Source organism: Diplodia seriata (assembly GCF_021436955.1).
Source record: "Diplodia seriata strain FDS-637 chromosome Unknown scaffold_5, whole genome shotgun sequence".
Taxonomy (NCBI): Eukaryota; Fungi; Ascomycota; class Dothideomycetes; order Botryosphaeriales; family Botryosphaeriaceae; genus Diplodia; species Diplodia seriata.
In genome coordinates, this window is record NW_027117312.1 from 938,804 (window position 1) to 962,952 (window position 24,149).

Sequence of the window (24,149 nt, forward strand, 5' to 3'; positions counted from 1 at the left end):
GATGGTCGTCCCGGTCGGGCGAATAGGTAGTTGACGTTGCGAGGGAAGCGAACCGCAGGCTGGCGTCTCGGTTCGGAGCAATGTTCCGGCGGCAACGACATCCATCACGGTTCCCGCCCGCTGCGTGTCGCGAGAACCGCAACGGAACCAACGCCTTCCCCGACTCCCCTCTCAACCCTCCTGCGCGTGCCATGAGGCCCGGAAGCCATGTCCGCGCCTAACGCGACCGCAACCAACGGCCATGCGCCATCCGGAGATCTGCCCTCTCTCGCTGCGCTCTTCCTGATCAAGTTCGACCTCAAGATCGGGTGAGTGCCGCGCGACATCTCCTACGCCACCCGGCCCTCAATGCTGATTGCGTGTCGCAGCTACACTATTACTTGGAAGCGCTCCCTGTCCGACCGTACGTATCCGCTCACCGCACCCCAGCTGTCCTCACGCTGATAGCGCCCCAGTCGAACTCGATGGAGCCGTAGAATTCAAGTCGTTGCCTTCGGGCCTGCATAGCGTCAAAGAAGACCTGGTGTATGTATGAGATACGAAGGGGCCGGGAACCAGGTGCTGATTCCGAATCGCAAGATACTTCGTCCACGAGCAGTATGTAGGGCTCAGCGCATTCATCAACGATCCGGCATCCGAGGCGGAGCGCAACGCGCATCTAGTAGCTGTCGGCATTCTGGTTCCCCTCAGTCAAGGTCGCCTTGGTCGGAGCTGGCTCCATGCCCAAAGACTCAAAGACTTGGCCAAGTACGTCCGAAAAGCGCCTGCCACGCTTTTGCCCATCCTAGCAGCGCTAACGCAACCGCAGGCTGCTGGCGCACGACACAACGAAGACGGAGCCCCTGGAGCAATACTGGGCCACCCATTCTGCAGAGCGGAGCGCCGATACTCCGGAGAATGAGCTGTCCGAGACATCTTCCACCGTTTCACGCCCTCCACCGTCGCTGCTCAGGAAGAAGAAGAGCTATGCGAGAGAGCGCGGGCTGTCCAACGTGACTGCGTTCCATCCTACACATGAAACCTTGGACGTCGCCCATCCCGCCCTGTCCATAATCAAGTACATAGATACCTTCGGACCTTTGGTGTTTCCTCTCCTTAGATTGGCGCTGCTTAGAAAGCGCGTCTTATTCATCACGCCGCCGCCGGTTCGGCTAGCTTGCGAGTTTGGTATAACACATCCGCGGTTCCCTTTTTCGACAAAGCACGACGCTGACTTTCCGGCTAGTTTACGACCTCTCGATACTTTCAACCATCCCTTCCTCCGTCACCGATGTCCTTCCCCCAGGATCGGAACCGTTGCAACGACTGCGAAGCTTGTTCACTGTTGGGATCCATGACATTCCCAAATTGCAGGAAGATGCGTCCAAACACGAATCGGCCAAGCTTTCGAACGAGCCTTTGGAGGGAGGTAACTGGTCCCCTGGCTGGGCAGCTTGTACCACTGATGAAGTCCTGGCCATCAAGACAAAGCTTTATGATGTCACTGTCGAGCTACCGGCGCAAGTCGAATCTTTGATGGAAGAAAAGCGATGGCCAAGGATAAGAACAGCGGCAGGCAGGGAGATCAAGGCGACTCAGCGGGACCTAAGACGATTCCGTATTCTGCACGCAGAGCTTCGCAAAACGCAACGGCATTCTGTCGATATGCCACGGACCGAGGAACAAGACGAGGACGGGGAAGACGACGACGACAATGCAGCACTGCTCGGATCATCGCCACGGCCGGAGAGCAATGGCGGCGACGAGGAAGTGTACGCAGACAACTTGATCGAAGCCTCGACTTGGGCCGCACTCGCCTACTCGGGTTTCATGTGGTGGGCGTCGGCAGGCGAGAAGGATGCATCGCTGTCGGAAGAAGCAGATCGCGACCGGGCGTTGCTTGGCGACCTCTCGGACTTCATGACCATCTCGCACGCGTCGCTCCGCAGCTCTGACGACGCAATGGCGCAGACGTGGTACCAGGGGGCAACGGCACCTCACACAGCCATCATCGCCTACTTCCACCGGGTCACGGCGGAGATCTTCAGCACACTCGGCGACATCGTGGATGCCGCGGACGATGAAGACCACGACGGAGAGCGGGAAGATGGAGGAGGGGAATCGGTGGTGGTGCACGGCGATGACGTCAGTAGGATGGGGCTGGACGTTTGGAGCGAGTCGGACAAGGACTTTGTGCAAGAGGTGCTGCAGATGTACTTCGGGAGGAGAGCGGACGTGCACGGCGGGAGCATCGAGTGCTGCGGCATCAAGATCTGCTGATGACGGGGGTTTGCGGGATTCTGCAGGGGTGGGGGAAATGCCATTAGGGCGACGCGTCTGCTAGCATTGGGAACTCAGTCACGACTTCCATGTGCCCCAACGCTCCGGCTGGGCTTTGGCGCGGGCGGTGGGGCTCGCAGCCTTGGGTGCACCGGTGCGCCTCTGGCCCAAAGCGGTTAGGCTTCCCGCCGCGCGCAGCGGGAGCATATGGCAGCCTCGAGCTGGAGCTCCCCTCCATCGCCCATACACAACCCGTCCACAACGACCTTCAAGTCGGCACGCCTCGATTCTGGGCCGCGCGCTCGTCTTGCGACACCACGCCTGTGGCCTCCGCTCCTCGCGGTTCAAAACCACCGGGTTTGTCGAGTATCCGCTCACCTAAACGCGCCGGCTCCAGGTGCACGGTGAAGCCATGGCAGCCAACCACAGTAAGTCGCGCCTCTCACCTGCGCCACAACCTCACCCGTGGGTTCTAAAGTCGTACGCCCAGCCAACCCCGAACCCACCTCTTCCACCCTTCCCGACATGCTGTCTGCAACCACTCCGGCCGACTCGACGCACCCGTCTTCGGCCTCCGGCGCTAGCTCGCAACTCGCCGACTTCCCCATGAACTCCGCTGGCGACGTCCAGCTACCTTCTCACCAACTCAACTTTGTTGGCATCAGCTTGTTCAATGATGCAAATTCAGTTCGCTTGCACCAAACCTTTCCGCTGCTGCGTCCTCCGGGCTCGCTGCCTGTACCTGGCTCCCTCCTAGTCTCAGAGGATGTCTTCAAATTAGCTCCGCGCACTCTCTTGGCATACAACATGCCTGAAGGCAGAACTGTGACCAACGTCTGGCCTGATCGCCTTGTCGATGGCCATGCACCCGCCAGGTACACCATGTATCCTCTTCTAGAGGCTGGTCAGGGAGAGGCCGCCAGGCAAGCTCCCCTCGCCGCTTTCAACGACTGGGCTGCTGGCCGTGAAGTTGCTCATGCCCACGCGCCCCCCATGATCAACCCCCTTGCAGTCACGCACTTCAGCCGAATTCCTCAGGAGATGTTCGATCACATCGCAGGATACTTGTCACGGGACGACCTCAAGGCCCTCCGTTTGACTTCTCGACTGATGCGCACTCGCGCAACTGGTGTTTTGTTCAAGACTGTTGTCATACCTTTCCATCCCGGTATGTTCTGTGAGGAACTTCGAGCTGAGATGACTACCTACACCGGAAAGGGAAAAGGCAAGAGCACGGCGATCGATGTCTTCAAGAGCTTTGGCCACCTCATGCAGAAGTTCGGCATCAGCTGTGAAGTTGATGAAGGTTGGTCCTCTCACGTCCATTCGGACAATCTTTCATTTTCATTAACTTTGTCAAGCACAATTAGCCATGTTGCCCAAGCTAGCAGAGCAAACCCTCACCAAGTCGTATTGGGGTACCTACTACTGGCCAGCTAATCCAAGCACACGTGACGAAACGCCAGTATCGGCGGTCGAAGAGGTTATGGGCATGAAGGAAGCCTTGGCCGAAATGGGGAAGCTGAAGGAGCTTGCCCTATCAATCGATAGCGGCCTTGGCTGGCTTCCAGGTCCCGACAAGTCAATCAAGTCTCAGATCATCCACGGCCATATCAGCCTGTTTCCTGGGGCCTATGGCCTACCCTCAAGGAGCACACAAGCCCAACATGAACTTTGGGACTACGTCAAGTCCCAGTACGCAACCGGTGGCCAGCTTTGGGACTTTGCTCGTTCTCGCCTGTACAGGCTCGAACGCGCTGAACACTCCGTCCTGCAGGATCCCATCACATTCAGTGGGGTACCGAGCGAGCTGCAGTACATTGATCACCGGACACTTATGGAGGCTACTCCACTGGGTGACGAGGCGGTTGAGTTGTGCTCCTCAAACGGCCTTCTGGTAACCGCCCTGGACGCCGACCACACTCTGTCCTGCTCGTCGTATCCGGTTCTCCCAGGACGCCTCACTGACCCGCAGCTTGCCGCGCTTATGAAGGTCCAATGGATTCAAGAGTCACTGAAAGACGCCTTCATCATTGGCGTCATGGATTCTGAGACCTGTAGAGCGGTCAAAAGTTTGAACCTGGCTTGCCTGCCCGGACGATGCCTCGAAGACTTCGACCGACCCGACTTCTGGGAGGCCTTGCCCTGTCTAGAGACACTCAAGATCATGGTCATGGGGGAAATCGCAACACTGAGATACAACAACGACAAACTACAACACCGCTACGTTGACATGTCGAGAGCAATCATACCGTTCAAGGAGTTGCTGCGCCGGATCGCAGGCCGCGACAGCATTAAGAACTTACATATTGGATGGGCAAGCGGCGGTGAGCAGGCGACTGGAATGTTTGCAAGGAACACGAACCTCCTGCCGGCTCCATTCCTTGATGAAGAGCTGGCGCCATCTCCTTACATGATGGACGACATCCTTGTCTTCCCCCATGTTCAGCACTTGACTATCTCCAATAGTTGGATGACGCCTAGGGCTTTGGAATGGCTCGTTGCTGCTCATCGGGAGTACAGACTCCAAAAGCTTACTCTTGACTCGATCTCGTTGCAGGTTCTTCCTCGTGCGCTTGGCGGACGCCTACCAGAAGCAACCACCAAGGTTCGCTTGGAGAGTCAAGGCCCATGTGACGTCGCCTTAGACTGGCCGTTCAGAGAGTGGTCTTGGCCGCAAGTCCTAGATGCAATTTCACCCGATGTTCATTTTGGACTTTTGGGTAAGACCACGAGGAACTCGAGGAACCCTGGAGCTCTCAAGGAGATAGAACTTATCTCCTGTGGCCACAGCGCCATCAATCATCCCACCTGGTGTCTCACTGAGTTGGACATCAACATATACCAACCAATCCTCCTGTGGACCTATGGACCATCGACGTCCTACTTCCGGTCGCGCCATATCGCACTCGAGCCGCACATGCCACCCGTGATCTGCGACAACTGGCTCGCTACCATCATCCAGTTCATGCCTCAAGCGGAGGCCGACGCTCTCCGCGCTATTTGGGGAGCCACGATCGGCTGGCAGGATGCAGATTCCATCCTCGCTGCAACTTTGGACGGCTTTCAGCCGGGCGGTACTGGACGCTTCTCCGCAGTCATCCGTGCCACCGGCTGTTAGGGATCCGGCTACTTCTTTACCTTGCCCACTTGTCGTTTACTTTTACGACTCTAACTGTGATCCAACCCAACAGCATTCGAGCATTGTTGACCACAGCTTTCACAGTTTTCCCTTTCTCCTCTTTTGACAATTGCCGCTGCGGGCGCTCGTGGACTTTGAGCACCTGTTGGCGAGTTCTAGGAAAGGTAAATTGTGTTCTTATGGACGATGATACCCTAACAGAAGGTGTTTTTATTTGATGACTTTCATCTCCAATTTCTTCGGGAGAAACCACGGTATAACGAGCGGCGAAACGGAAATGAATTGACAAAGGTCCTTACGGCTAAAAGCGGCGAAAAAGGACTTTAGAAAAGATAAACTTGAAAAAAGAAAGTAAACGGAGTGGGAGATTTAGGATTGCACACAAAGGCCAAAAGCTAGAGTAGTTCAATACAAAAAAAAGTTTCAGAAATCGTGCCGCGGCGGGTGACAATAGAAATTGCCCACCTACCCGCATCTGTCTTACACAGATGCCGCGTCATCATATAGGCAGTTGAATACAGGATCCGGACGCAATTACGGGGGTTTAAAGCTTATGTTCATATCCGGATCTTGTATTCAACTATTCATCCCATGTCGAATTTTTCCATCAGGCAGGTGTGGGCGGGCAATTTCCGTTGTCACCCGCCGTGATGCGAAGAACCGAATAAGTGCGTGGATGTGATGTATCCTTGCACGATGGACAGCACAAAAGGAGCAAGCGCATGGCAAGTAATTGTTCTTTTGATTAAGTTTTCTCTTTTTTCCTATGGTAGGTACCAAAGCTCATCCTCATTACTGACCTTCCAAAACAGACTGCGTGCGTTGCCAAGTGGGGTATTTTCGGTTGTAGCAAGAAGAGGAAAAAAGCAAAAGCAGTGGGGGAGGGAAGGGGGAAAAGAACATAAGGTAGACGTTGCCCAAGCATGTGGGTGACATCTTTAGTAGACGATGAGTAGAGGTCCAGCCAGCTCACAGAAGAAAAAGAAAGAAAAGTATGGAAACAAGTCATGCCCATTGATACCCGTGAAGAACTCCTCCCAACGTACGTTATACAACCGCGACCCTGTCAAGTCATCACATCCCCTTACAGGAGAAGCCACTTCCAAAGTCTTGCGCCCACCCTTTCTCCCTCCTTGCTGCTACTACTCTCTTCCCCATCAACTTTCACTTCATCTACAGCAGCGTCAGGACAGCAACACCCAACGCCAAGGCCGCCGCCATCGCAGATGAGGCAATGACATCGCCGACAACGCGCACGCCAGCGTTGGTCGTCTGTTGTGCGGGACTGCTGCTGTCGGTGCCAGATGCGCCGGCAGCGCTGTCGGCGCCCGCCTCGGTGCCGGCCTGGCCGCTGGAGGAAGAAGAACTACCGCCGGCGGCGGTGCCGTTGCCGGACATGGCCGAGGGAATCTGGCCGGGCGAGAGGTTCTCGGCCGCGGCACCGGCGAGCTGCGTGTAAGCGGCGAGGGTCTTTTCGCCGGTAGAGGCCCTGTGAAAGCCGAGTTAGTTTAGTTTTGGGAGAGAGGTGAGGAAACTTACGCGTTGATGGCGCCGACCATGCCGGCCTGACAGTGCTTGCCCTGGGAACAGTAGAACCAAATCGGCTTCGCGTCCGAGACCTTGATCGTGTACGTCAACTTCCCCCCAACCGTTCCCGACGACCCTGCCGCCGCCATCATCGTCCCGTTGCTCGCGGTGGCGGCGGAGGCGGTGCTGGCGAGAGCCGCGGGCATGAAGCCGGAGAAGAAGGCGTTGGAGCTGGCGTTGGGCATGCTGATGGACATAGGCATGCACGGAGCGTCGAACGTCGACTGTACGACCGAGTGGTTCATCGGGTTGAATTGGAACTGCACGAAGCTGCCCATGTCCGCCTTGATGTCATTCGGCTGGAACGTCAGCGAGCCGTTCGACCCGCCCACCTGCACCACCTGCACCTTGTCGCCAGGACCCGGAGTCGCGCCTCCCGTCTGCCCTGCGCCGGGTGTAGCGGCTGCCGCGGCTGCCGCCCATGTTGCGCCGGGGGTTTCTGCGGCGGCAGGGGTTTCTGCGGCAGCGGCGGCCGGGGTCTCCCAGGCGGCCCAGTCTTTCATGTGTTCGGTACGTTTGTTGTAGGTGACGCCTCGGCGACCGAAGCTGTTGTAATGCGAACTGCCATAGGGGAGGGCGGCGCGGGGTACTGCGAGTTGCATGTTTGCCCGGGGCTTGAAGTATGCCTGCGCGCCGTCGGCGGCGAGGAGCAGTGTGCTGGTGAAAATGGTTGAGAAATGCATCCTTCCTGAGGGCTGTGATTGTGTATCCGACTAGCGGGGTGTGGTGTAGATTATTAGAAATGAAGAGCGGCTTGCGCTTTGTCGACTGGGCTAGCCAGTGAGAATGGTATTAGAAGAGAACGTAGTCGTCAGATGCGAAAACCAAAGAAACGAAAAGGCTGTTGGAAGAAAACAGCTCTGGTTGGGAGTGAGCGGCTGGAGAAGAAAAGGCACGGCCTGACACGGCTGGAAGGAAAGAAAACGCTTGATAAGGAACTGAACGGCTGTTCGGAAGGACGTGTCCATTATTTGAATCGCATGAATATCTCAAGAGGCGCAGACGTGAGCCACTGCGTCTCAGACATGGCCTCGCGCACACGTCCATGGTGGGCTGCGACGTCTTCCGGCGCAGGAGTGCTTCAGCCCCATAGTAAATGCCACGGGCGGGTGTTGATGCATGCGAGAGGATCGGCAGCGGCTATGCCGATCAAACCTTTAAAGTTATCTGAAAGCCAAGCCAACATAAGACGCCGTGCCGTCCAACGATCTTGTCCCTTGAGCATGCCGGGATTCCGGGATCGCCGTGAGCCTCCAAAGCCGCGAATGGGCTGTGCAGCAATTGCGTGGTTGTGCTGCGGCAACCCCGAGACCTGCACCAAAAAACAATATCCCCAGAACGGTGAGCTTCTGCCCTTTCTTTTGTTCGAGGGTTGAGTGCAGGCAGAGAGGTCGACTGAGAGGACAGCCTTGGCTTTGTGATGATTGCATGGCGTTGGGCGTGGTTGGGGTGAGGCTTGACAAGCGAGGTCTCAGTCATGTCGCGGATCGCAGATGTGCGGCAGCCCCAGACGCCCACGCCTCCACTTCCGTCCGGAATGCGCAACAGCCGATCGGATCCCTGGTTATTCCTCGTTGATCAACAAGCGTGGCAACTCTCAATGTCTCCTTCTCTTCAAGAGCCGGAAATGGCACCGGCCGCCTCAACCTAATTTTTTTCTGTAGCGTTGCAGCCGCCACAGTCCCCCTTCTTGGCTGTGGCTACCGACGCCTCAGAGGGAAAGCATCAATTTCCAACGCCAGAGGGCCAAGTGACAAGCGCCAATCACTCGCCATCGTATCCCAAGTCTGTCTTTGTCTCTCGTAAAAAAGCATCTTCCTGCTCCCACGGGCCACTCTCCCATAACTCGATCGGACGCATGAGTGTATTGCGTGGTTAATGTGTCCTTGTGATAGGCCGGTGTCGACCGCCTGACCGCTCGCATTCTACGCCAGTCGCATTGTCATTGCGCCAATGGCTGAATCAGAAGTCAAGCAGCAGCTGCGGTGCGAGCTTCTCAAGATCCTCAACCTAAAAGGACGAGGCGCAGTAGAGTCAGTGGTCGGCCACCAATCAGGAATATTCCAACCGTCCTTATCCCCGAGGCAAATGCAACACTCACCTGCAAAAACCCATCACCCGCACCCCCCTTTTCCTGGTCCGCCTCCTCCCGCTCGTACATGGCCCGAGCGAGCGCCTCACGCACAAATGTCTCGACGTACTTGCTCGCCACCGCCATTGCTTCTTTCCCGATCCGCATCTCCTCATCTTGGAAACCCTCGTGCAGCAGTCTGTTGAGAAGCTTCGGCGGGATGGGAGGCGGATCCCCCGTTCCTAAGGAGTCTTGTGACGCGGGCGGCGCGGCGACCGTATTCGAGGCAGACGCGTCGTTGCCGCCTCTGGCGTTGGTCGAACGGCGACGAGTCGCAGTATCTGCTACTCCCTCATCGAGTGCGGAGTCATCATCGCCAATGTCGTCGAGGTCTGTATCCGATAAGACGAGAGCGGTAGCAGGCTTGAAGGCTGTCGCACGCGACGCGGAAGCAGCGGCGGCCGTCGCACGAGCTGGAGCGGAGGCCTTCGAAGCGTCAGGGTCGCTGGTGTTCGACTTGTCGCTGACCCGCCGCGGAGGCTTGAAAGCCGTGTTCTTGCTGGTCGTTCTGACGGGTGGCATGATGTTCCTGGTCGGGTGTGGAGTTGCGGGCGGTGATGATGCTGGGATGTGCAAGACGCGTCTGGCTGGTGTGGGGAAAGCGTGGACCGGTCGTCTGACGCGTTGACCTGAACACGACAGCACGTGTGCGCTAGCTGACCAGCCCCAATCAGGTAAATGCCTGCTTCTGCTGTGCCGCTTTTAGGGCAACCATTGTGGAGAAACGGTGCAGGGTTGATCGCCCGTAACTTCAGATATAGCTTAATTCCACTTGGCAGGGTTCACATTACATCAGGCTCCATTTGCGTGGCTTCCTGGGCGAGAAGCCTACTGTTGTCACGCAATTACCGCGACATTTCGAAAGAATACAGTTACTTGACGGTCTATGAGACGGCATTAGGAACAGTTCCCTCTGCAACGACATGTGCCAGGGTTTGTTTTTGTGGGAAAAATGAAACGGAGAAAAGGAAAGGGTATATGCTGCGCTGCTATGCCGAAAGCAATGCTAACAAGAGACTTCTGAGGGATCCCACACAAATGAAAACCTGGAACCCAAAAACGCCACAGATGCATGCAGCCACCGTGTGCCACCGTGTTCACCATCTTGTAAGACACTCCCTCCCATGGAGCTCTAGGGACCAAGGAACGCCCGAAGACCTGGATGTCCTTGTTCCAGAAACTTTCCACAGTCGACCAAAAGCAATGAAACCGGGACATGCTCAGCTCCGATTTGCAAGTCATCTTCTGAAAATGGCAATGAAACTCTTCCTCTTGCCAATCCTTGGCAATGACTTCTCTTCGGGAACCGGTGGGGCCAGAAGATTGGGCGTGGACTTCATGAGGGACGGCTTGGATTTCCTCGTTGAGAAGCCGTTCAGCTTGCCGTCAACAGGAAAGACATCGGCCTTCTCGTCATACTCAGCAATCGCGGTAACGGAATCGAACGGTCCCGGGCTAGGGATGGGTGGGGTGATGACGCGGCCAGACCTGGTAGAACCTTTGCGTGACAGGGTCAAGCTCTTCTTGGGCTTCAAGCTAGACCTTCGGGACGCCTTAGTTACGGCGCGCTTCAAGCCGCCACTTTCCTCTGCTTGCTTCCTTTCTTCGCGCTCAATGTCACCAAGGACAGTGCGACCGTCGGTGGCCAGGTTGGCCTCTTCAATGGCCTGGAACTTGACGATGCCCCGGTCTGCTGGAACGCCAAGAATATCGCGGAGGAAAGATTGAAGCATGGCTGCGTTGCGTTTGTTGGTGACGGGTTGGAGCTGGGAGGGAAGTGCAGTGATGGTGAGAGTATAGGCCGGCTCGAATGAGCCACCCAGCAGAAGGCAGGCCGAGTGGTCCAGGCTGACCATGATACAGTGCTCGGGGCGCTGGAAGCGCTGTGACATCTGATAGGAAAGGTCTGTGACCAAAGTGTACTCATCCTTGATCTGTATGCTGCGTTAGCATCCTGGTAGGTGGTTAGGACGCATGGGTTGTGTAGACGTACGATCACGTTGGTCTTGATTTCAGCGACGATGGGACTGTCTTTGCTGATTCGGTCACGGGCGGGGCCAGTCGTGTCCCTCTCGTTGAACTGGCCCTCGAAATACTGAGCCCTCTTGGAAGGGTGGCTGCGATTGAGGCCACTGGTGGTTTCCGGCTCCTTCTTCTCACCGGGCGCGCCCCATTCCAGATTGCGGGTGATGCCCTTGCGGTCCACCAGAGCGTCGCCTTCCGGAAAGCCGCGCGGAGAAGTGGGGGGGATTTCCTCAAAGGAAAAGCTGGACTGGGCCGGGGAGAACTGATCGCGGTCTGCGGGCGGAGCGAGCAACGTCGCGCCCACAGGCTTGGGAAACTGGTCGGCGGAGGACGACATGGTGGAGGTCGAGGTTCTTTCGCGAGACATGTTGGACGACGGAGTGCGCGTGTGTACTGAGTGAGGCATGTTTCCGGTCGTGGCGAATATGTGTACGTGTATGTGCAGGGCAGTCTTGAGGCGCGCAGTGAAGATGACGATCAACGCGCGGAATTCTGTTGAGCACAGATATGCGGGATTCAGGCGGGCGGCGCAGGTACTTGTGACATTCCTGGGTAGTGTACTCGGTAGTGTATACGATCAGTGGCGGGAGGAGCTGGAGGGCTGACTGTGGCCAGGCGCGCCAGGAGCGGCAGTTTGCGGACGCCCGGGGATTGTGGCGTGCCGGCGGGAGCTGGAATGGGAGACGGTGGGCTGGAGGCAGGAGCTAGACAGACGTGGAGATGCCTCGCCCTCGCGGGAGGTGGAGGGTCAAATGTCAAGTCGCTGGCCGCCACAGAAAAGCAAGCGGGACTGGGCTGGCAATCGGATGCACATGCAATGCAGAAGCAGCGATGGGTGCGGGCGGCGGACGGCACACGACCTGGACGCACACGCATTCCACTGCCTTCACAAGACGCCGGACCCCGGCCCTGGCGGCCGCGCATCGCGAGCATCCATCTTCTGTGGAGGGATCAGGCCGCCCCTGCCAGCGCCGCACCGCCCTGCCCGAGCCGAAGCCAAGCCCGGCCAGATAAGGCCCCGGCGACTGACCTCGGTGCCAATGACCGCCCGTACGTATATCTGCGAATCGATATCAGCGCCTGCACCCTCGCCCTCGCCCTCGCCCTCGCTCTGTACGCGCTGCTATTCGCGGCGCCGGCCAGGGGGCGGACACGCGATCTGCCTGCGGCACAGCGTAGTGCAGCCTGCCGTGGGTGTTCCCGGGCTAGCCAAGCGCACTCAAAGGGGCGCTGCGTTGAAGGCTCGTTGACTTTTTGGGCCTGCTCTGCACGGCGCTTGCTGAAATTGCTCGGTGGCGCCCCTCCTCTCCGTCCCCAGCTGGCCGCCGTTAGCCAATGCGCGCGCCCAACACCCGCCTGAAGAGCCAGTCCTGCGCTTGCCCAACCCGCCCTGCGCTCCAGCCCAGCTGTGTATCGGCGCCATGCCAGGGCCTCCTCTCACGTTGTTTCTGTTCGTAATGCACCCAACCTCGCGCCCACCACACCACACCACCCCGCCGGCCCTGCGATCCGTATTGCACGGTGACGTTCGAATTCGGAGCCGGTGCCGGGCATTTGCTGAACAATGACCGGTCATCTCCCTGTCGCAAATAGGCTCTCGCCCGACGCCGGCCGGGGTCCGCTGCCCAAAAATAGTGTGCTGTTATTAGTCTGCTGGCGCACAGTCGCCTACGCTGAGCCTGGCAGGTCTCGCCCAGGTAAACAAAAGAGATAGATAATCGCCCGCGCCATGGGAATGTGTCCGGCGCCGGGCGCCAGCCGCATGCTGCAAGCCGCACCGATGCAATGCGATCGAGGGGCTCCGCGATCGTTGGCTGTCGTGCAAAGGCTCCAGGCCCGGTTGCGCGTAACATTGCACACGCGCTGCTTTGGTCTTGCAAACATCGCCGCTGATTCGTTGGTCCCGTGCAGAGCAGCGTTTCAACTTCCGCCGTCCACCTGCACGCCGGGGAGTACAAAACGCCTCACCGACCTTTGACTCCACCTGCCGTGAGCAATCATGGTTCCGCTTTGATTGTCGCTGTCATCATTATACATCCTTATTGCGGCTCAAAAGCAGGTCCGCCGGCCCATATATTGCGTGCAGTGTTGGCTTCTACCACAGCGCTTCCATCACAACACCTCTAATAAAAGTCGATGCCAGGGACCGATCACGCGCTGCGGCTGCTTACCGGGCACAGAGCCTGCTGTGGCACGTCCAAGGGGTGTCCGCAGCGGATGTCACCGTCCTAACGCGGGGACCACCAAGGAGATTTGTGTTGTGGTGCGCGGATTGGATCTGAAAAAGCTTGGGGTGCAGCAGGAGGGACTTGTGCAGCTGTGGAGACCCAACGTCTCTTCTGCGAGGAAAATCTTTTCAACGTGGTGTCGCAGACTCCACAATCATCCGACATGCAGCCACATACACAGGAGGCCATTTTGCCTCCTCTTTGCCGCTTGTCCTGTCCCACAGTCCCTCGTCCCTAGGCCCCTTCAATCATATCATTCCCTAGGTTCGTCGGAATGCCCTCCCGAGTCGATTTGAGACATGGTGGTTCGATGTGGGGTACAGTGTGTCAAGCATGAATCGTTGTGCCCATTGGCAAGGAAGTCATCTATGTTACGACCGATTCCGTGGTACACCCACAACCTTATAGGAGCGGCCCGGGCTCCCGCAGGCACTAATTTTACAAGTGAGTTGGAGCATCCACCTTTGAGCTCTCATTTGACGCCTCTTGGACGGAAGGGTCCGGATCTAGGGACGGTACTAACAGTTAGGCATCCTTAGTCTCCCCTTCACTTTAAAAATCTTAAAATCCTTAACACGAGGCCTAGTCTACTAGTCCGCCTCAAGGGTGCGCTTGAGAACATGTCGGTCACCACTCGAAGGATGGACAGCTTCCTTTATCTAGAACCTTTTAGCCGCCATCTGAATATCCGCAGAATGCAGGTTATGATACAAGTACAAACACGAAAAAAGGAAGAAAAAAGAAATCCCGGTTACATGCAACAGAATATCCTCCCCTCTTGTTGCGTTCATCTTCACTGCTAGAGTCTGGTCTAATCAGTCTCCACGTAGCCCATTGCCTGTCCGACCTTGAGCTTTTGACCCTTCTCAATGGTCCACTTCCAGCCTCCCTTCGTGCCGGTGAAACCTTCATCAAGGCTGGATTTCCTCTGAGGCTTCGGTGCCTCAAATACGAGCACAATCGTACTGCCCAACTGGAAACCGCCCATCTCTTCTCCCTTCTTCAAAGCATGGCCACCAAGCACATGACTAGCGCCATCATAGGTTGCTTCTGCATAGCCCGAGTACGCTTCGCCGCGCTCCTGCGCCTCTGCTGCCGCGCGGTCGGCAGCAGTGTCCGTGGTCAGGCTGTTGGTGCGTAGTTCGCGATCAAAGTTGATAACAATCGATCCAACATTGGTGGCGCCAACCGGGACGTACGAGAAGAAGCCCCAGCGCCATCTTCCAAGAATAGCAACTCGTTCGTTTAGTGTGAAGAGACCTGGTAATGTCCGCACCAGGTAAGGGGAGACGCTATACAGCTCGCCAGCAAAGTGACGCCGAGACTCGGCAACCCAGCTTACGGGGGAGTGGAATCGGTGATAATCACCCGGAGCAAGATACACCACGCAGTAGTAGAGAGCAGTAGGCTCCTGCGTGGTCATCGGGCTCCACCAAGGCCGTTTACCCAGTTCAAGGTCCGCGCGAACTTCAGCTTCGGCGGATGCGCTGTGAGGGGTTGACTGATCTGAGATTTCCCCTCTTTTGCCTTTTGGCGGGCCCGAGAAGAGGTTTGGAAGCGTGTACGAAATACCATTGACATGTGCAAATTCCTCGTCAGCTTGAATGATTTCCTGGTCTCCATCGGTTGTACGTCCAGGGCTTGGTTTTGGCGATGACGGGGAAGAAGCAATGTTGGACCCGGCATCCGAATTACGCCTACTCGGAGGGTGGCTTCCCAGTAGCGCATCCAGGCTATACGTAACCCCTTTGACCTGCTCGACCTCGCCATTGTCAATGGTTCCGAATTGCACGACCTTGCCATCCGCGGGAGACACAATAGCGTTCGGGTTGGGATCAATCGGCCTTACGCCAGGCTTAAGAGTGCGATAGAAAAATTTGGCCAGATTTGGATATTGGTGCAGATCTGGTTCTTCCATCTCGTCGAGGTTTACGCCAAAGATGAAGGAATATAGCCTGAAGCCAGGGACTCGAAGGTAGTATGGGATATTGAGTTCGTTGAAGCGACCCCAAAGGCGCGATAGAGCCTTGAGAGGCAAGGTGGACATGATCTGAACTTGCCTGTCCCAGGTCAGCACAGTGACAGTAGACAACGAGCCGGAACATACCATGGGCCACTGGGCCGGATCCTCTTCCTCTTCGGCGGCCTTTGTCCATCTCCATTCTCACTACCCGCATACGAGCTATCCTCGTCACCTTCCTGGGTCTTCCCATCGCGCTGGATGCGATAGAACTGGAAAACGCCCAAGAAGCCGACGCCAAGCGCGATGGGGATGGGCTTCCATTCGATCTTTGTGTTTTTCAGAGCCGCACCCAGTCTTGAGCGGAAGGACTCTTTATTTCGGTGCTGGCCAGAGTCAAAGCGGCGCGCAGATGCGGCAAAGCTCCTGCAGTGGGACTCAAAGCGGTAACGGAGAGGCGAAGAACATGGAGCGGCGGAGCGCGGGCGCAGTGGGTGTGCGCGTAAGGCGAGTTGGAGACGATGGGACGGTCGGGCGAGCCCTATCCCCTGAGACGCCATCTTTATCGTGGCATGTGGTGGAGAGCAATTGCGGCGGCGTGTGAGAAGTGGCGGAGGGAAAGGCGCACACCTAGATTGTGGACTGGCAGCGATGACGCTGTGGGGGCCCGCGGCGCCGGGCAGTCGGCTTGCGTGAGCTCGCTTGTGCGGCCCTGCAGGTGCAGCTCACGGCCCCGAGGCCGATCTACGTTACCTGGCGTTTCTGGCACCTTCCCCAGAACACCACTTCCACTCTGGCCTCACCTTTCGCTGTCGCAGGCTGCCGCCCCAGATGCTGTTCGCCGGAGTGACCGGCCTCTGACCGACCCGCGACCAGCGTCCGCGCGCAAGCGCCTATGTTCCACGTCCTCCGCCGTGCCGCCATCTATTCGGAGCTCTACCCCAAAGCCGCCGCAACCGATCGCTCGCCGCAACCGCAAGGCCTCAGTGCAGTGAACTGTTGACATGGCGGACCAGACGGTTGACGTGCGCGTCCTGTCGCCGTCACCCGAAGCTGACGGCGGCATCACCTTTTCTGCCTTGCCCACGTCCACGACTGTTGGCGAGCTCAAAGTCAGGATCAAAGATGCACTGCCGTCGCACCCGACCCCAGAACGCATGCGGATAATATACCTAGGAAGAGTGGTGCTGAATGAGCTTGCCTTGGGAACAGTTTTCGGAGAGGTGATTTTCCTCGATACTACCTTTTGGGTCCTTGTGGAAACTGACATCATCACACAGGTTCAGCAGGGACGGGTGTACAACCTCCACATGGTCCTCAGCGAAGCTCCCACCTCACGGTCCTCCACCGCTCCGCCAACCAATCCCTTTCGCCAAGCCCCTCCCACCAACAACGCTCCCAATGCTCGTACAGCAGCCTTCAATCGTCCTCAATCACAACCTCCGCGTGTTGATGGCGCTCCTGTACCAGGCATTGCCGCGTTTGCCGCTCCCAATGTACAAAATGGTGTACCAATGACCGGCGCGGCCGTGATGGAGCATCTCCTTTCACACCAAGCAGCTATGCGCCAAAGGCAACAAATGCAAATGAACATGAACCAGCGTAGGCCGCAAGACGGAGCTCAACCTACCGACGGTAGCAATGGTCCGGCTCCTGGAGGTCACGCGCGATCCGCATCCCAGCCAATCCATACCAATGCGCTGCATCCGCAAGCGCACCCAGGTCGCGTCACGATAACGCAAGGTGGGATTGGGCCCAACGGGGAACGTTGGAGTTTTTCAGTGAACAACGGACCTCTCATGCTTCCGCAGCAACAGCCTCCTCTAGGACTTCCTCAGCTCCCTATGGTGATCGACCCTAGATTGCCTATCAGGCCTCCGGACCCCATGACTGCCATGGATTCGCGAAGGATGCTGGATCAGGTGCACAGCAATCTGGAAGCTGCCCAACAGCAAGTCGCCGTTATCAATAACATCCTTGCGCCGCCCAACGTTTCTCGGGAGGAGGTGTGGAGCATGCCCCCAACACAGTTCCAGCGCGCTGCTATTGAAATTGAGCGCCTGAACATCTACCTCAACACCATGGACCAATTGCTGCACACGCTTGTGGTCAATCCCACCTACTCCCGCAACCGTGAGCTTGTCTCGTTACAGATGGACAATGAGCATATGCGTAATGCTACCCGCCGTCTTATACGTACACTCGGTGACCACATTTCAGCTAGACGGCAGGAGACTCAAAGCACCAGAGACGCATTGGGCCCGGCCCTTGCCTCTCGGGCCAACAACGCCACCGCAGCCGCAAACAACACTAGGACAGGCCTGAGCTCTCAGGCCGCGAATACAAATGATGTGTTCTTGCTGTCCACTCCGAACGGGCCTCACGCGATCGTGTACTCACCGAATGGGACATATACCACGCCTGGCTCTTCTTTCGGCGATGCATTGACACAAAATCTAGCCTATCAACGTGCGCTCAGCGATGTCGCTCGTCTCATGGGGCCCACGCGCGCTAGCCTTACAGATAGACCGATCCAGCCTGTGGCACCGCAGCAGAACGCCGCTGCTCCTGATGCGCACGTGGATGTGCACCCGCCCGCAGGTGAAGCTGCTCGGGAGAATCAACCCCAGAACCCTGTTCAGAACCCGCTTCTAGCCGGAGTCCAGCCTCAATTACAACAACAGATCCTTCAACAGCAGCAGGAGGCTAACCAATTGCCGATTGCCGCCTTTGCGACGCATTTTTGGCTTCTATTGCGCATATTCGGTATGCTGTGGTTCTTCAGTGGCGCTGGTTGGCAACGTACGTTGATGCTTTCACTCTGTGGACTTGCCATCTACGTTTTTCAGGCTGGTGTCCTGCGCGAGCGCGTACTTGGCAACCAATGGGATCGCTTGCGTCGCTATTTCGAAAATCTGGTAGGCATACCGCATCAGCCACCACCTCAGCAACAGCGTGCTGCGCGACAGGGCCAAGCGAATGAGGCGAATGAGGACCCAGCTGTTGACATCGGCCGCCGCAGAAGGGGAAGGGAACCGTCGCCCGAGGAAGTGGCACGCAGGCTGCTGCACGAACGCCAGCAGCAGCAGAGGACATGGTTTTGGGAGATGATCCGTGGGCTCGAGCGCTCCTTGGCATTGTTCGTGGCGAGTCTATGGCCCGGCCTTGGTGAGCGGATGGTTGCTGCGAGGGAAGAGGCTGAGGCGCAGGCGCGAAGGGACGCGCAGGAGCTGGAGGAGGCCGAGCGTCGCGATGCTGAGGCCGAGGCCGAAGCCGAAGCTCAGACTCAAGCCCAAACCCAAGAGTCCGGAGCACACGAAAGCGAGAGCACAGCTCCCACTGAGGCGAGTAAGCAAGAGAGCCCTGAAAACGAGACTCCTACGGCTACGGACTCGGACAAAGTTGACAAGGGCAAAGGAAGGGCGGTTGATGCTGCGGAGGCTAGCTCGTCGTCCTCAGCTGCTCCTGAAGCAAGCGGAGATAACGACGGCGTGGCGACTTCCAGGCAGCGGGATGGTTGGTCTTTTGAAGACCTGGATTGAATGGGGTTTACATTTATCCTTATTCTTCTTCTTTCCACCAGGAAGGCTATCACCATTTCCTGACTTCAACGAGACAAAGCGATGGCGTTCCATGGGAGACAAAATGGCTGCAGCACTTTCCTTGCCTTTGTAGCAATTCCCCCAGTGTTGTTTTAAATTTCATATTCATTGCGAGTCCATGCAGTATCTTCCATCCCACTGAACAATGCACAGGCTCAGCTGTATGGGTTCCCCCTGCTTTTGAAGCCTCAAGAGTAGTGACGCATCCGAGTCCAACGCCATGTTTTGAAGACCTTCCACAAACAGCAGTCCGAATTCATCCTTCGCCTACTCGAGTTTAAACATTTGTATCGGACGTTCGGCCCTCTTGTAATCTTTCTCCCCAAACGAGAACCACTGCTAATCCATGTCGTCAATTCTGCCGTTGCACTCATGCACAACTACGTCCCAAATTCCGCTCCACGTAACTTTCCCTCGCTTCTTTTTCCAAGGCAGTTTTCTTCATCCCTCCAATTTCACACGCCCCCGAAGAAGACGACCTGCACGGTGGTGTCATCCCGGACGTTCCTGCTAATGGGCGGATAGGCGCTCATGACGCCGCAGAAAAGGTTGCGGCGGGAGCCGCCGAAGGCGTTGCGAACGAGGTGCGCCGCGGCGTTGTCGTCCTCGACGACGAAGTACTCGGGCGTGGCGCGCCACTCGACGTAGCGGCCCTCGTCGAGCCACCAGTGCTCGTTGCGTTTGGGGAGTTTGTGCTTCAGCAGGCTGGAAGGTGTGCCGCGCAGGGCGTTCGCCTTTTTGGCGTCGATCCAGCGCGCGACGCACTCGACGGCGTCCTCGTTGGAGATGTGGTCCCAGAAGCCGTCGCTGGCAAGGATGAGGAAGTCGCCGCGCCGCGGTTCTCCGTCGGTTGCTCCTCCCGCCCTGGCGCCCACCTTGATGGGCGTCTCCTCGACGACGGGTTCGGCGGTCAGGTAGGGCGGCGACTTGGAGTTTGGCCGCGGGGCCGACGACCAGTACTTCTGCTGGGCTTCCGTGATGTCGCCCTCGCGCCACTTCCAGCGGTGGTCGCCGAAGGCGCGCGTCACGGCCAGGCCGAGCAGGCGCCCGCTCTCGCGGTTGATCATCGTCTTCTCCTCGCCCGGGTGGGCGGCCGTCAAGCGCGCGTACTCGTCGTCGTTCTTCCCCGTCTGGTCGCGGGAGAGGGGGACGGCCTCATACTTCTCCCGCGGCTTGACGCCGTCTGGGTTGGGAAGTGCGCGGCCCAGCACCGCGCGCGAGTCGCCGGTGCAGGCAACGCGAAGAGTGGTCGTGCGCGGGTCGTAGGCAGCGAGTAGTGCGCACGAACCGGAGATAGCGGGTGCGATGGCGGAGACGACCTGCGCGGAGCCTGGTTGGGCCTCCGGGTCGTTCATGGTGGCGAGGGCTGATCGATTGATGGCATCGTCGACGGCGAGGAAGGCCTGAACGATACCGGTTGATATCGCCGGGGAGGCGGCGTCGATGGGCAACTGCTCTAGGTGGTCTGATACCATGGGGACGAGAGCTTCGCGCAGGAGAACGGAGGTGGCCCAGCCGCTAGCTGCAGTGTTAGCAACTCTGCATCCGGTCTCGCGGCGATTGAGACTACTTACGCATGGCCGTCAAAGACGCCCCAAAAGGTCCAGGGCTTCCCTCCTGGACCTGCTTGGGTGCCCGTGACGAACTCGTCCTCGACGGGGCAGTTGCTGGCTACGCGTACGAGGTCGCAGCGGCCGCGCTGTCCGTTGCCAGCGTCAAAGATCTTGGAGCGCTCCTCTCGCCGGAGAAGCTCGTTCGCTTCGGCGACGTTGAGCGGTCGGACCGGACTCTTGAGCTGTTCAATGCTAGGGCTGCCGCCGGCGTCGTCGCGGTTCCTTTTCAGGGGGCTGATCTGTGGCACCGGGCTCGCAGCATCTTCGTGGTCTTTGGGAAAGGTGGGCGATTGCAAGAGGTAGGCCGCGGCGCCGGTCACAGCAGCTGCGCCGCCCGCAATGGTAGCTACCGGGCTGACGCGGGCGTGACGGACATCCAGAGGCGCACGCGAGGAGAGGAGGCGACGACCGGTGATGGAGGAGCGCGAACTTACCACCCCGAGGATCTTCTTGAGGGATTGTGTCGTGAGCGGCATCGTGGATGGGAAAGCTTGAGTCAGCGATGCGCGCGGGGGTTGGTGGACGTTGTGTACCTGGAGCAGTTGTAGCTGGGAGCTCCGAGTCAGTGCGTGCAGAGGAGAGCATGGTGAATGACTCGCGCCCGCCCTTTGCAGCTTTTCCTGCTCCGTCATTAGCCGGAGCAGCTGGTCAGTGACGGAAGAATTGGCCCATCGACGACGCTGCCACCTTTCGTACTGAATCCAATGTCCGGAGATGGTCTTCAATGCATACAAATGCGTCCAAATACTGATATAAGTATGGTGCCATGTCTTTGAGGCAGGTGCGGGTTGGCTCTACCACAGTACGTCTTCCGACGTGAACATTAAGTTCATTGCACGACCTACGTAATTTGCAAATCTCGTCCCCTCATGGTAGTCTTCCCAGATCCCTCATCAAGTTCCTCAAACTCATAATCATCGGCGGCAACTCATCCCTCCCCGAATTGGGATAATTGCCCTCCAGCACCTGCGCGCCCACACGCATGACCTGCCCAGGCTGGATCTCGACAACTCCCTCACTATCATTACTACTCGGATGCCTCTGCCGCTGCGTTATCCCTTGTGCCTCTCTATCCTCGCGGTCCCAGCCGAGGCTGAGCACCGGCGTCCCGACACCGTGCCCCAGAAACCCCGCCTGTTCCCTTCCCTGCGCACCGTCGAGCCTCACAATCGTGGCATCCACATTCTCCGCGTGCATTGCACCCTCCTTCTCCATCCCCGCCGCCGCATGACCCCTCAACACACCATACACCCACAGCGTCAACGCGGCGTAATAAACCGCGATCGCGTCCGCACCACGCAGCTGATAAGGGGGCACGGCGCGGGCGGCGCGCAGGACCTGACCTGCATGCCAGACGGCATGGCGGGCGCCACGTTGACCGGTCCAGTCGCGCTCGACGAAGGTCGCGCACGCCCGTCGTGCCTGGTCGTCGCCGTACTTGCCGGCGAAGCGCTGCACGTCGTCGAGAGAGACGTGTAAATACATCTGCAGGAATTCGGAGAGGAGTGTGAGGATGGCTGGAGAGGCGCGTTTGTGGTGGTCGGTTTGGGTGGTTTGGAGAAGGTGGTAGCTAGGTCGTGGTCAGCCGGAGTGCTTGATGTGACGGGGAGAAGGGAGGGAACAGGCGGCGTACAGGTCTTGTCGGCGGCTTTGTAGCCAGAGCTGGGTGGTGGCATCGTCGTGGCTTGGACTGTCTTGCGTGATGGACGCTTGCTTGCGGTAGTCCCACACCATTGCGCCGACGCCGTGGACAAAGATGGATATTGACATGGTGAAGTCGGCATCACCGGAAAGGGTGTTGAGACGGTCGGGCTGCATGAGCATGTCTCTCAGGGAGTTGTAGATAGGGTCGGGAGCTCGGGCCTTGGACAGATGAATGGCTCTCCAGGCCGAGGGAGATGGAGCCAGCCAGATGTCTCGTTCTGCGGGAAAGGGGACGCTGAATTCTGCATATGAGGTCAAAGGATTCCGGCTCATTGTGAATGCCACTTCGATGTCGTGCTCGAATAAGTGGTAGACAAGCCTGGTTTCCGGTCAGAATGATGTGGAAGCCAAGTCTAGGCGACAAACCGTTTGTATGATTCCTGTTCCACCCACTGCCTCCACTTCCCCTCTAGTGTTGCATCGTCATCGCTGGGTAGCGGCACGATTCGCTTGTAGAAGGACTTGTTGAATGCACCGGCTTTTCGTAACGCCTGACGAATAGTAGTCAGTGTGTGTAGTGGAAACAAGTGAATGTAACCTACTGTGCAAAGCGGTTGAAGGTTGCTCTCTGCAATTTCCATTTTCCTTTTATAGCCGCACCATATCCCAATGTCAAGCCAAGTCATGTAAGCCTGGAGGTATTGCAGATCTCGAAGGACGCTGTTGTCACTTTCGACCTGTCGCACTCAGCACTCTCGCAATCGTTTGAAGCCATGCACCAGACCCACCAAATTATTCAGGGCTACCCTGACTATCTCCTGGAGCATGCCACCGGTCTTGCCGACGGACATGATTCCAAAGCAGACACAGCCGGCTGCAATAAGCGCCGTGAGTAGCTCTGTCCTTGTGGTCTGGGAAGAGAAGGTGTGAGGATGTATCCATGCGTCAGTTTCCAATTTTTTGGCTATGCCGTTCTTGATCAAGACATCGAGAAACTCGGCGGATGGGAAGGATGGAATCGATACGTTCGATCCGACGGTTTGGATGACCAGCTGCAGTATACGGTCCCTGGTCTGTTGACTAAGTCTGTCTTGGATGGTGAGATCGACCGAGTAAGGCCAGTGAGGGGACGTGGCAACGTCAACATTTTCGCTTTCCAAAGGCATTCTTGGATGGTCACTGAAGGCATTCTGCGCAGATGACGGCTTCCAAAACCTATAATTATTAGATTGGGATGGCTCAATCCGTGTCCAGGTCCGTCCACCTACCAAGGAGATTTTTCAAAAGCCTCTCTCCGTGAAGCGGTTCCATCAGGGCCTTGCGGATTCTCGGACCTGCCATGCTGCTCTGGTTGCTGTCTCGTCACGACGGAAGAGTTGAGCCCCTCAAAGAACAAGGGGACGCCAGCGTCGAAGTCGAAGGTCAGAGTTTCGATATCATCAAGCACGAGGTCCGTGGTCTGCATGAAGTCGAGAACATCGTAAGGCAAGTGTGACGGGGGAAAGATGTCCATGGCGTGCGTCTCAGGCGCTATCATGTGATCAAGGTAGTTGGGGAATCCTTCCGAAGTCTGCGGCCGAGGAGGGTGGGAATCAGAGAGGTTGTTTACCGAGGGTAGGTTCGCCGTTGGTGAGAAGCTATCGTTTGGTAGGATGGTATAGCACTGGCTCCGCCGTCTTTGATCCGAGAGGCCTGCCTGTCCAGGGGTGGAGTGTTCGCATGTGGACTGGGGACTGGGGAGACCGGCCGAGTCATTTCCTGGGGTGGTGTTGCAATAAAACGACGACGGCCTGTCCACGCAGCTTTCATCTTGTATGCGGCAACGCTAACGTCGTCAGGGCATGGGCGAAGCTGGCTGTACTGGGAAAGTACCTTGCACGGCCTCTCCTCGTCGCACTTGGCCTTCGCTGCGGCGCAAGGCTCACAGGCTCGAGTCACACGGTCAACCCGCCTTCGCT

General features: G+C 57.5%; 8 protein-coding genes across 8 annotated transcripts; 3 read left to right on the forward strand and 5 right to left on the reverse strand.

The window, feature by feature from the left end:
- Nucleotides 1-207: 207 nt before the first annotated feature.
- Nucleotides 208-2,259, forward strand: SLS55_005280 (uncharacterized protein; the record flags this gene model as incomplete). The annotated part of the gene is made up of 6 exons (XM_066776730.1): nt 208-308; nt 369-403; nt 456-525; nt 580-747; nt 809-1,167; nt 1,226-2,259. The coding sequence occupies 6 exons, from the start codon at nt 208-210 to the stop codon at nt 2,257-2,259; spliced, it is 1,767 nt and encodes a 588-aa protein (XP_066632572.1).
- Nucleotides 2,260-2,671: 412 nt separating this feature from the next.
- SLS55_005281 (uncharacterized protein) lies at nt 2,672-5,380 on the forward strand (the record flags this gene model as incomplete). Its single annotated transcript, XM_066776731.1, has 3 exons — nt 2,672-2,687; nt 2,750-3,565; nt 3,630-5,380. 3 exons carry the CDS (start codon nt 2,672-2,674, stop codon nt 5,378-5,380), a joined length of 2,583 nt encoding a protein of 860 aa, XP_066632573.1.
- A 1,556-nt stretch (nt 5,381-6,936) lies between these two features.
- SLS55_005282 (uncharacterized protein) lies at nt 6,937-8,035 on the reverse strand (the record flags this gene model as incomplete). Its single annotated transcript, XM_066776732.1, has 2 exons — nt 6,937-7,683; nt 8,030-8,035. 2 exons carry the CDS (start codon nt 8,033-8,035, stop codon nt 6,937-6,939), a joined length of 753 nt encoding a protein of 250 aa, XP_066632574.1.
- Nucleotides 8,036-10,357: 2,322 nt separating this feature from the next.
- On the reverse strand, nt 10,358-11,481 carry SLS55_005283 (uncharacterized protein; the record flags this gene model as incomplete). The annotated part of the gene is made up of 2 exons (XM_066776733.1): nt 10,358-11,053; nt 11,113-11,481. 2 exons carry the CDS (start codon nt 11,479-11,481, stop codon nt 10,358-10,360), a joined length of 1,065 nt encoding a protein of 354 aa, XP_066632575.1.
- Nucleotides 11,482-14,183: 2,702 nt separating this feature from the next.
- Nucleotides 14,184-15,892, reverse strand: PSD1 (phosphatidylserine decarboxylase 1; the record flags this gene model as incomplete). Its single annotated transcript, XM_066776734.1, has 2 exons — nt 14,184-15,432; nt 15,480-15,892. 2 exons carry the CDS (start codon nt 15,890-15,892, stop codon nt 14,184-14,186), a joined length of 1,662 nt encoding a protein of 553 aa, XP_066632576.1.
- An 841-nt stretch (nt 15,893-16,733) lies between these two features.
- Nucleotides 16,734-18,874, forward strand: SLS55_005285 (uncharacterized protein; the record flags this gene model as incomplete). Its single annotated transcript, XM_066776735.1, has 2 exons — nt 16,734-16,739; nt 17,171-18,874. The coding sequence occupies 2 exons, from the start codon at nt 16,734-16,736 to the stop codon at nt 18,872-18,874; spliced, it is 1,710 nt and encodes a 569-aa protein (XP_066632577.1).
- Nucleotides 18,875-19,389: 515 nt separating this feature from the next.
- Nucleotides 19,390-21,023, reverse strand: SLS55_005286 (uncharacterized protein; the record flags this gene model as incomplete). The annotated part of the gene is made up of 2 exons (XM_066776736.1): nt 19,390-20,452; nt 20,509-21,023. The coding sequence occupies 2 exons, from the start codon at nt 21,021-21,023 to the stop codon at nt 19,390-19,392; spliced, it is 1,578 nt and encodes a 525-aa protein (XP_066632578.1).
- A 391-nt stretch (nt 21,024-21,414) lies between these two features.
- SLS55_005287 (uncharacterized protein) lies at nt 21,415-23,704 on the reverse strand (the record flags this gene model as incomplete). The annotated part of the gene is made up of 6 exons (XM_066776737.1): nt 21,415-22,117; nt 22,181-22,570; nt 22,618-22,742; nt 22,794-22,928; nt 22,980-23,406; nt 23,460-23,704. 6 exons carry the CDS (start codon nt 23,702-23,704, stop codon nt 21,415-21,417), a joined length of 2,025 nt encoding a protein of 674 aa, XP_066632579.1.
- Between the last annotated feature and the right edge of the window lie 445 nt (nt 23,705-24,149).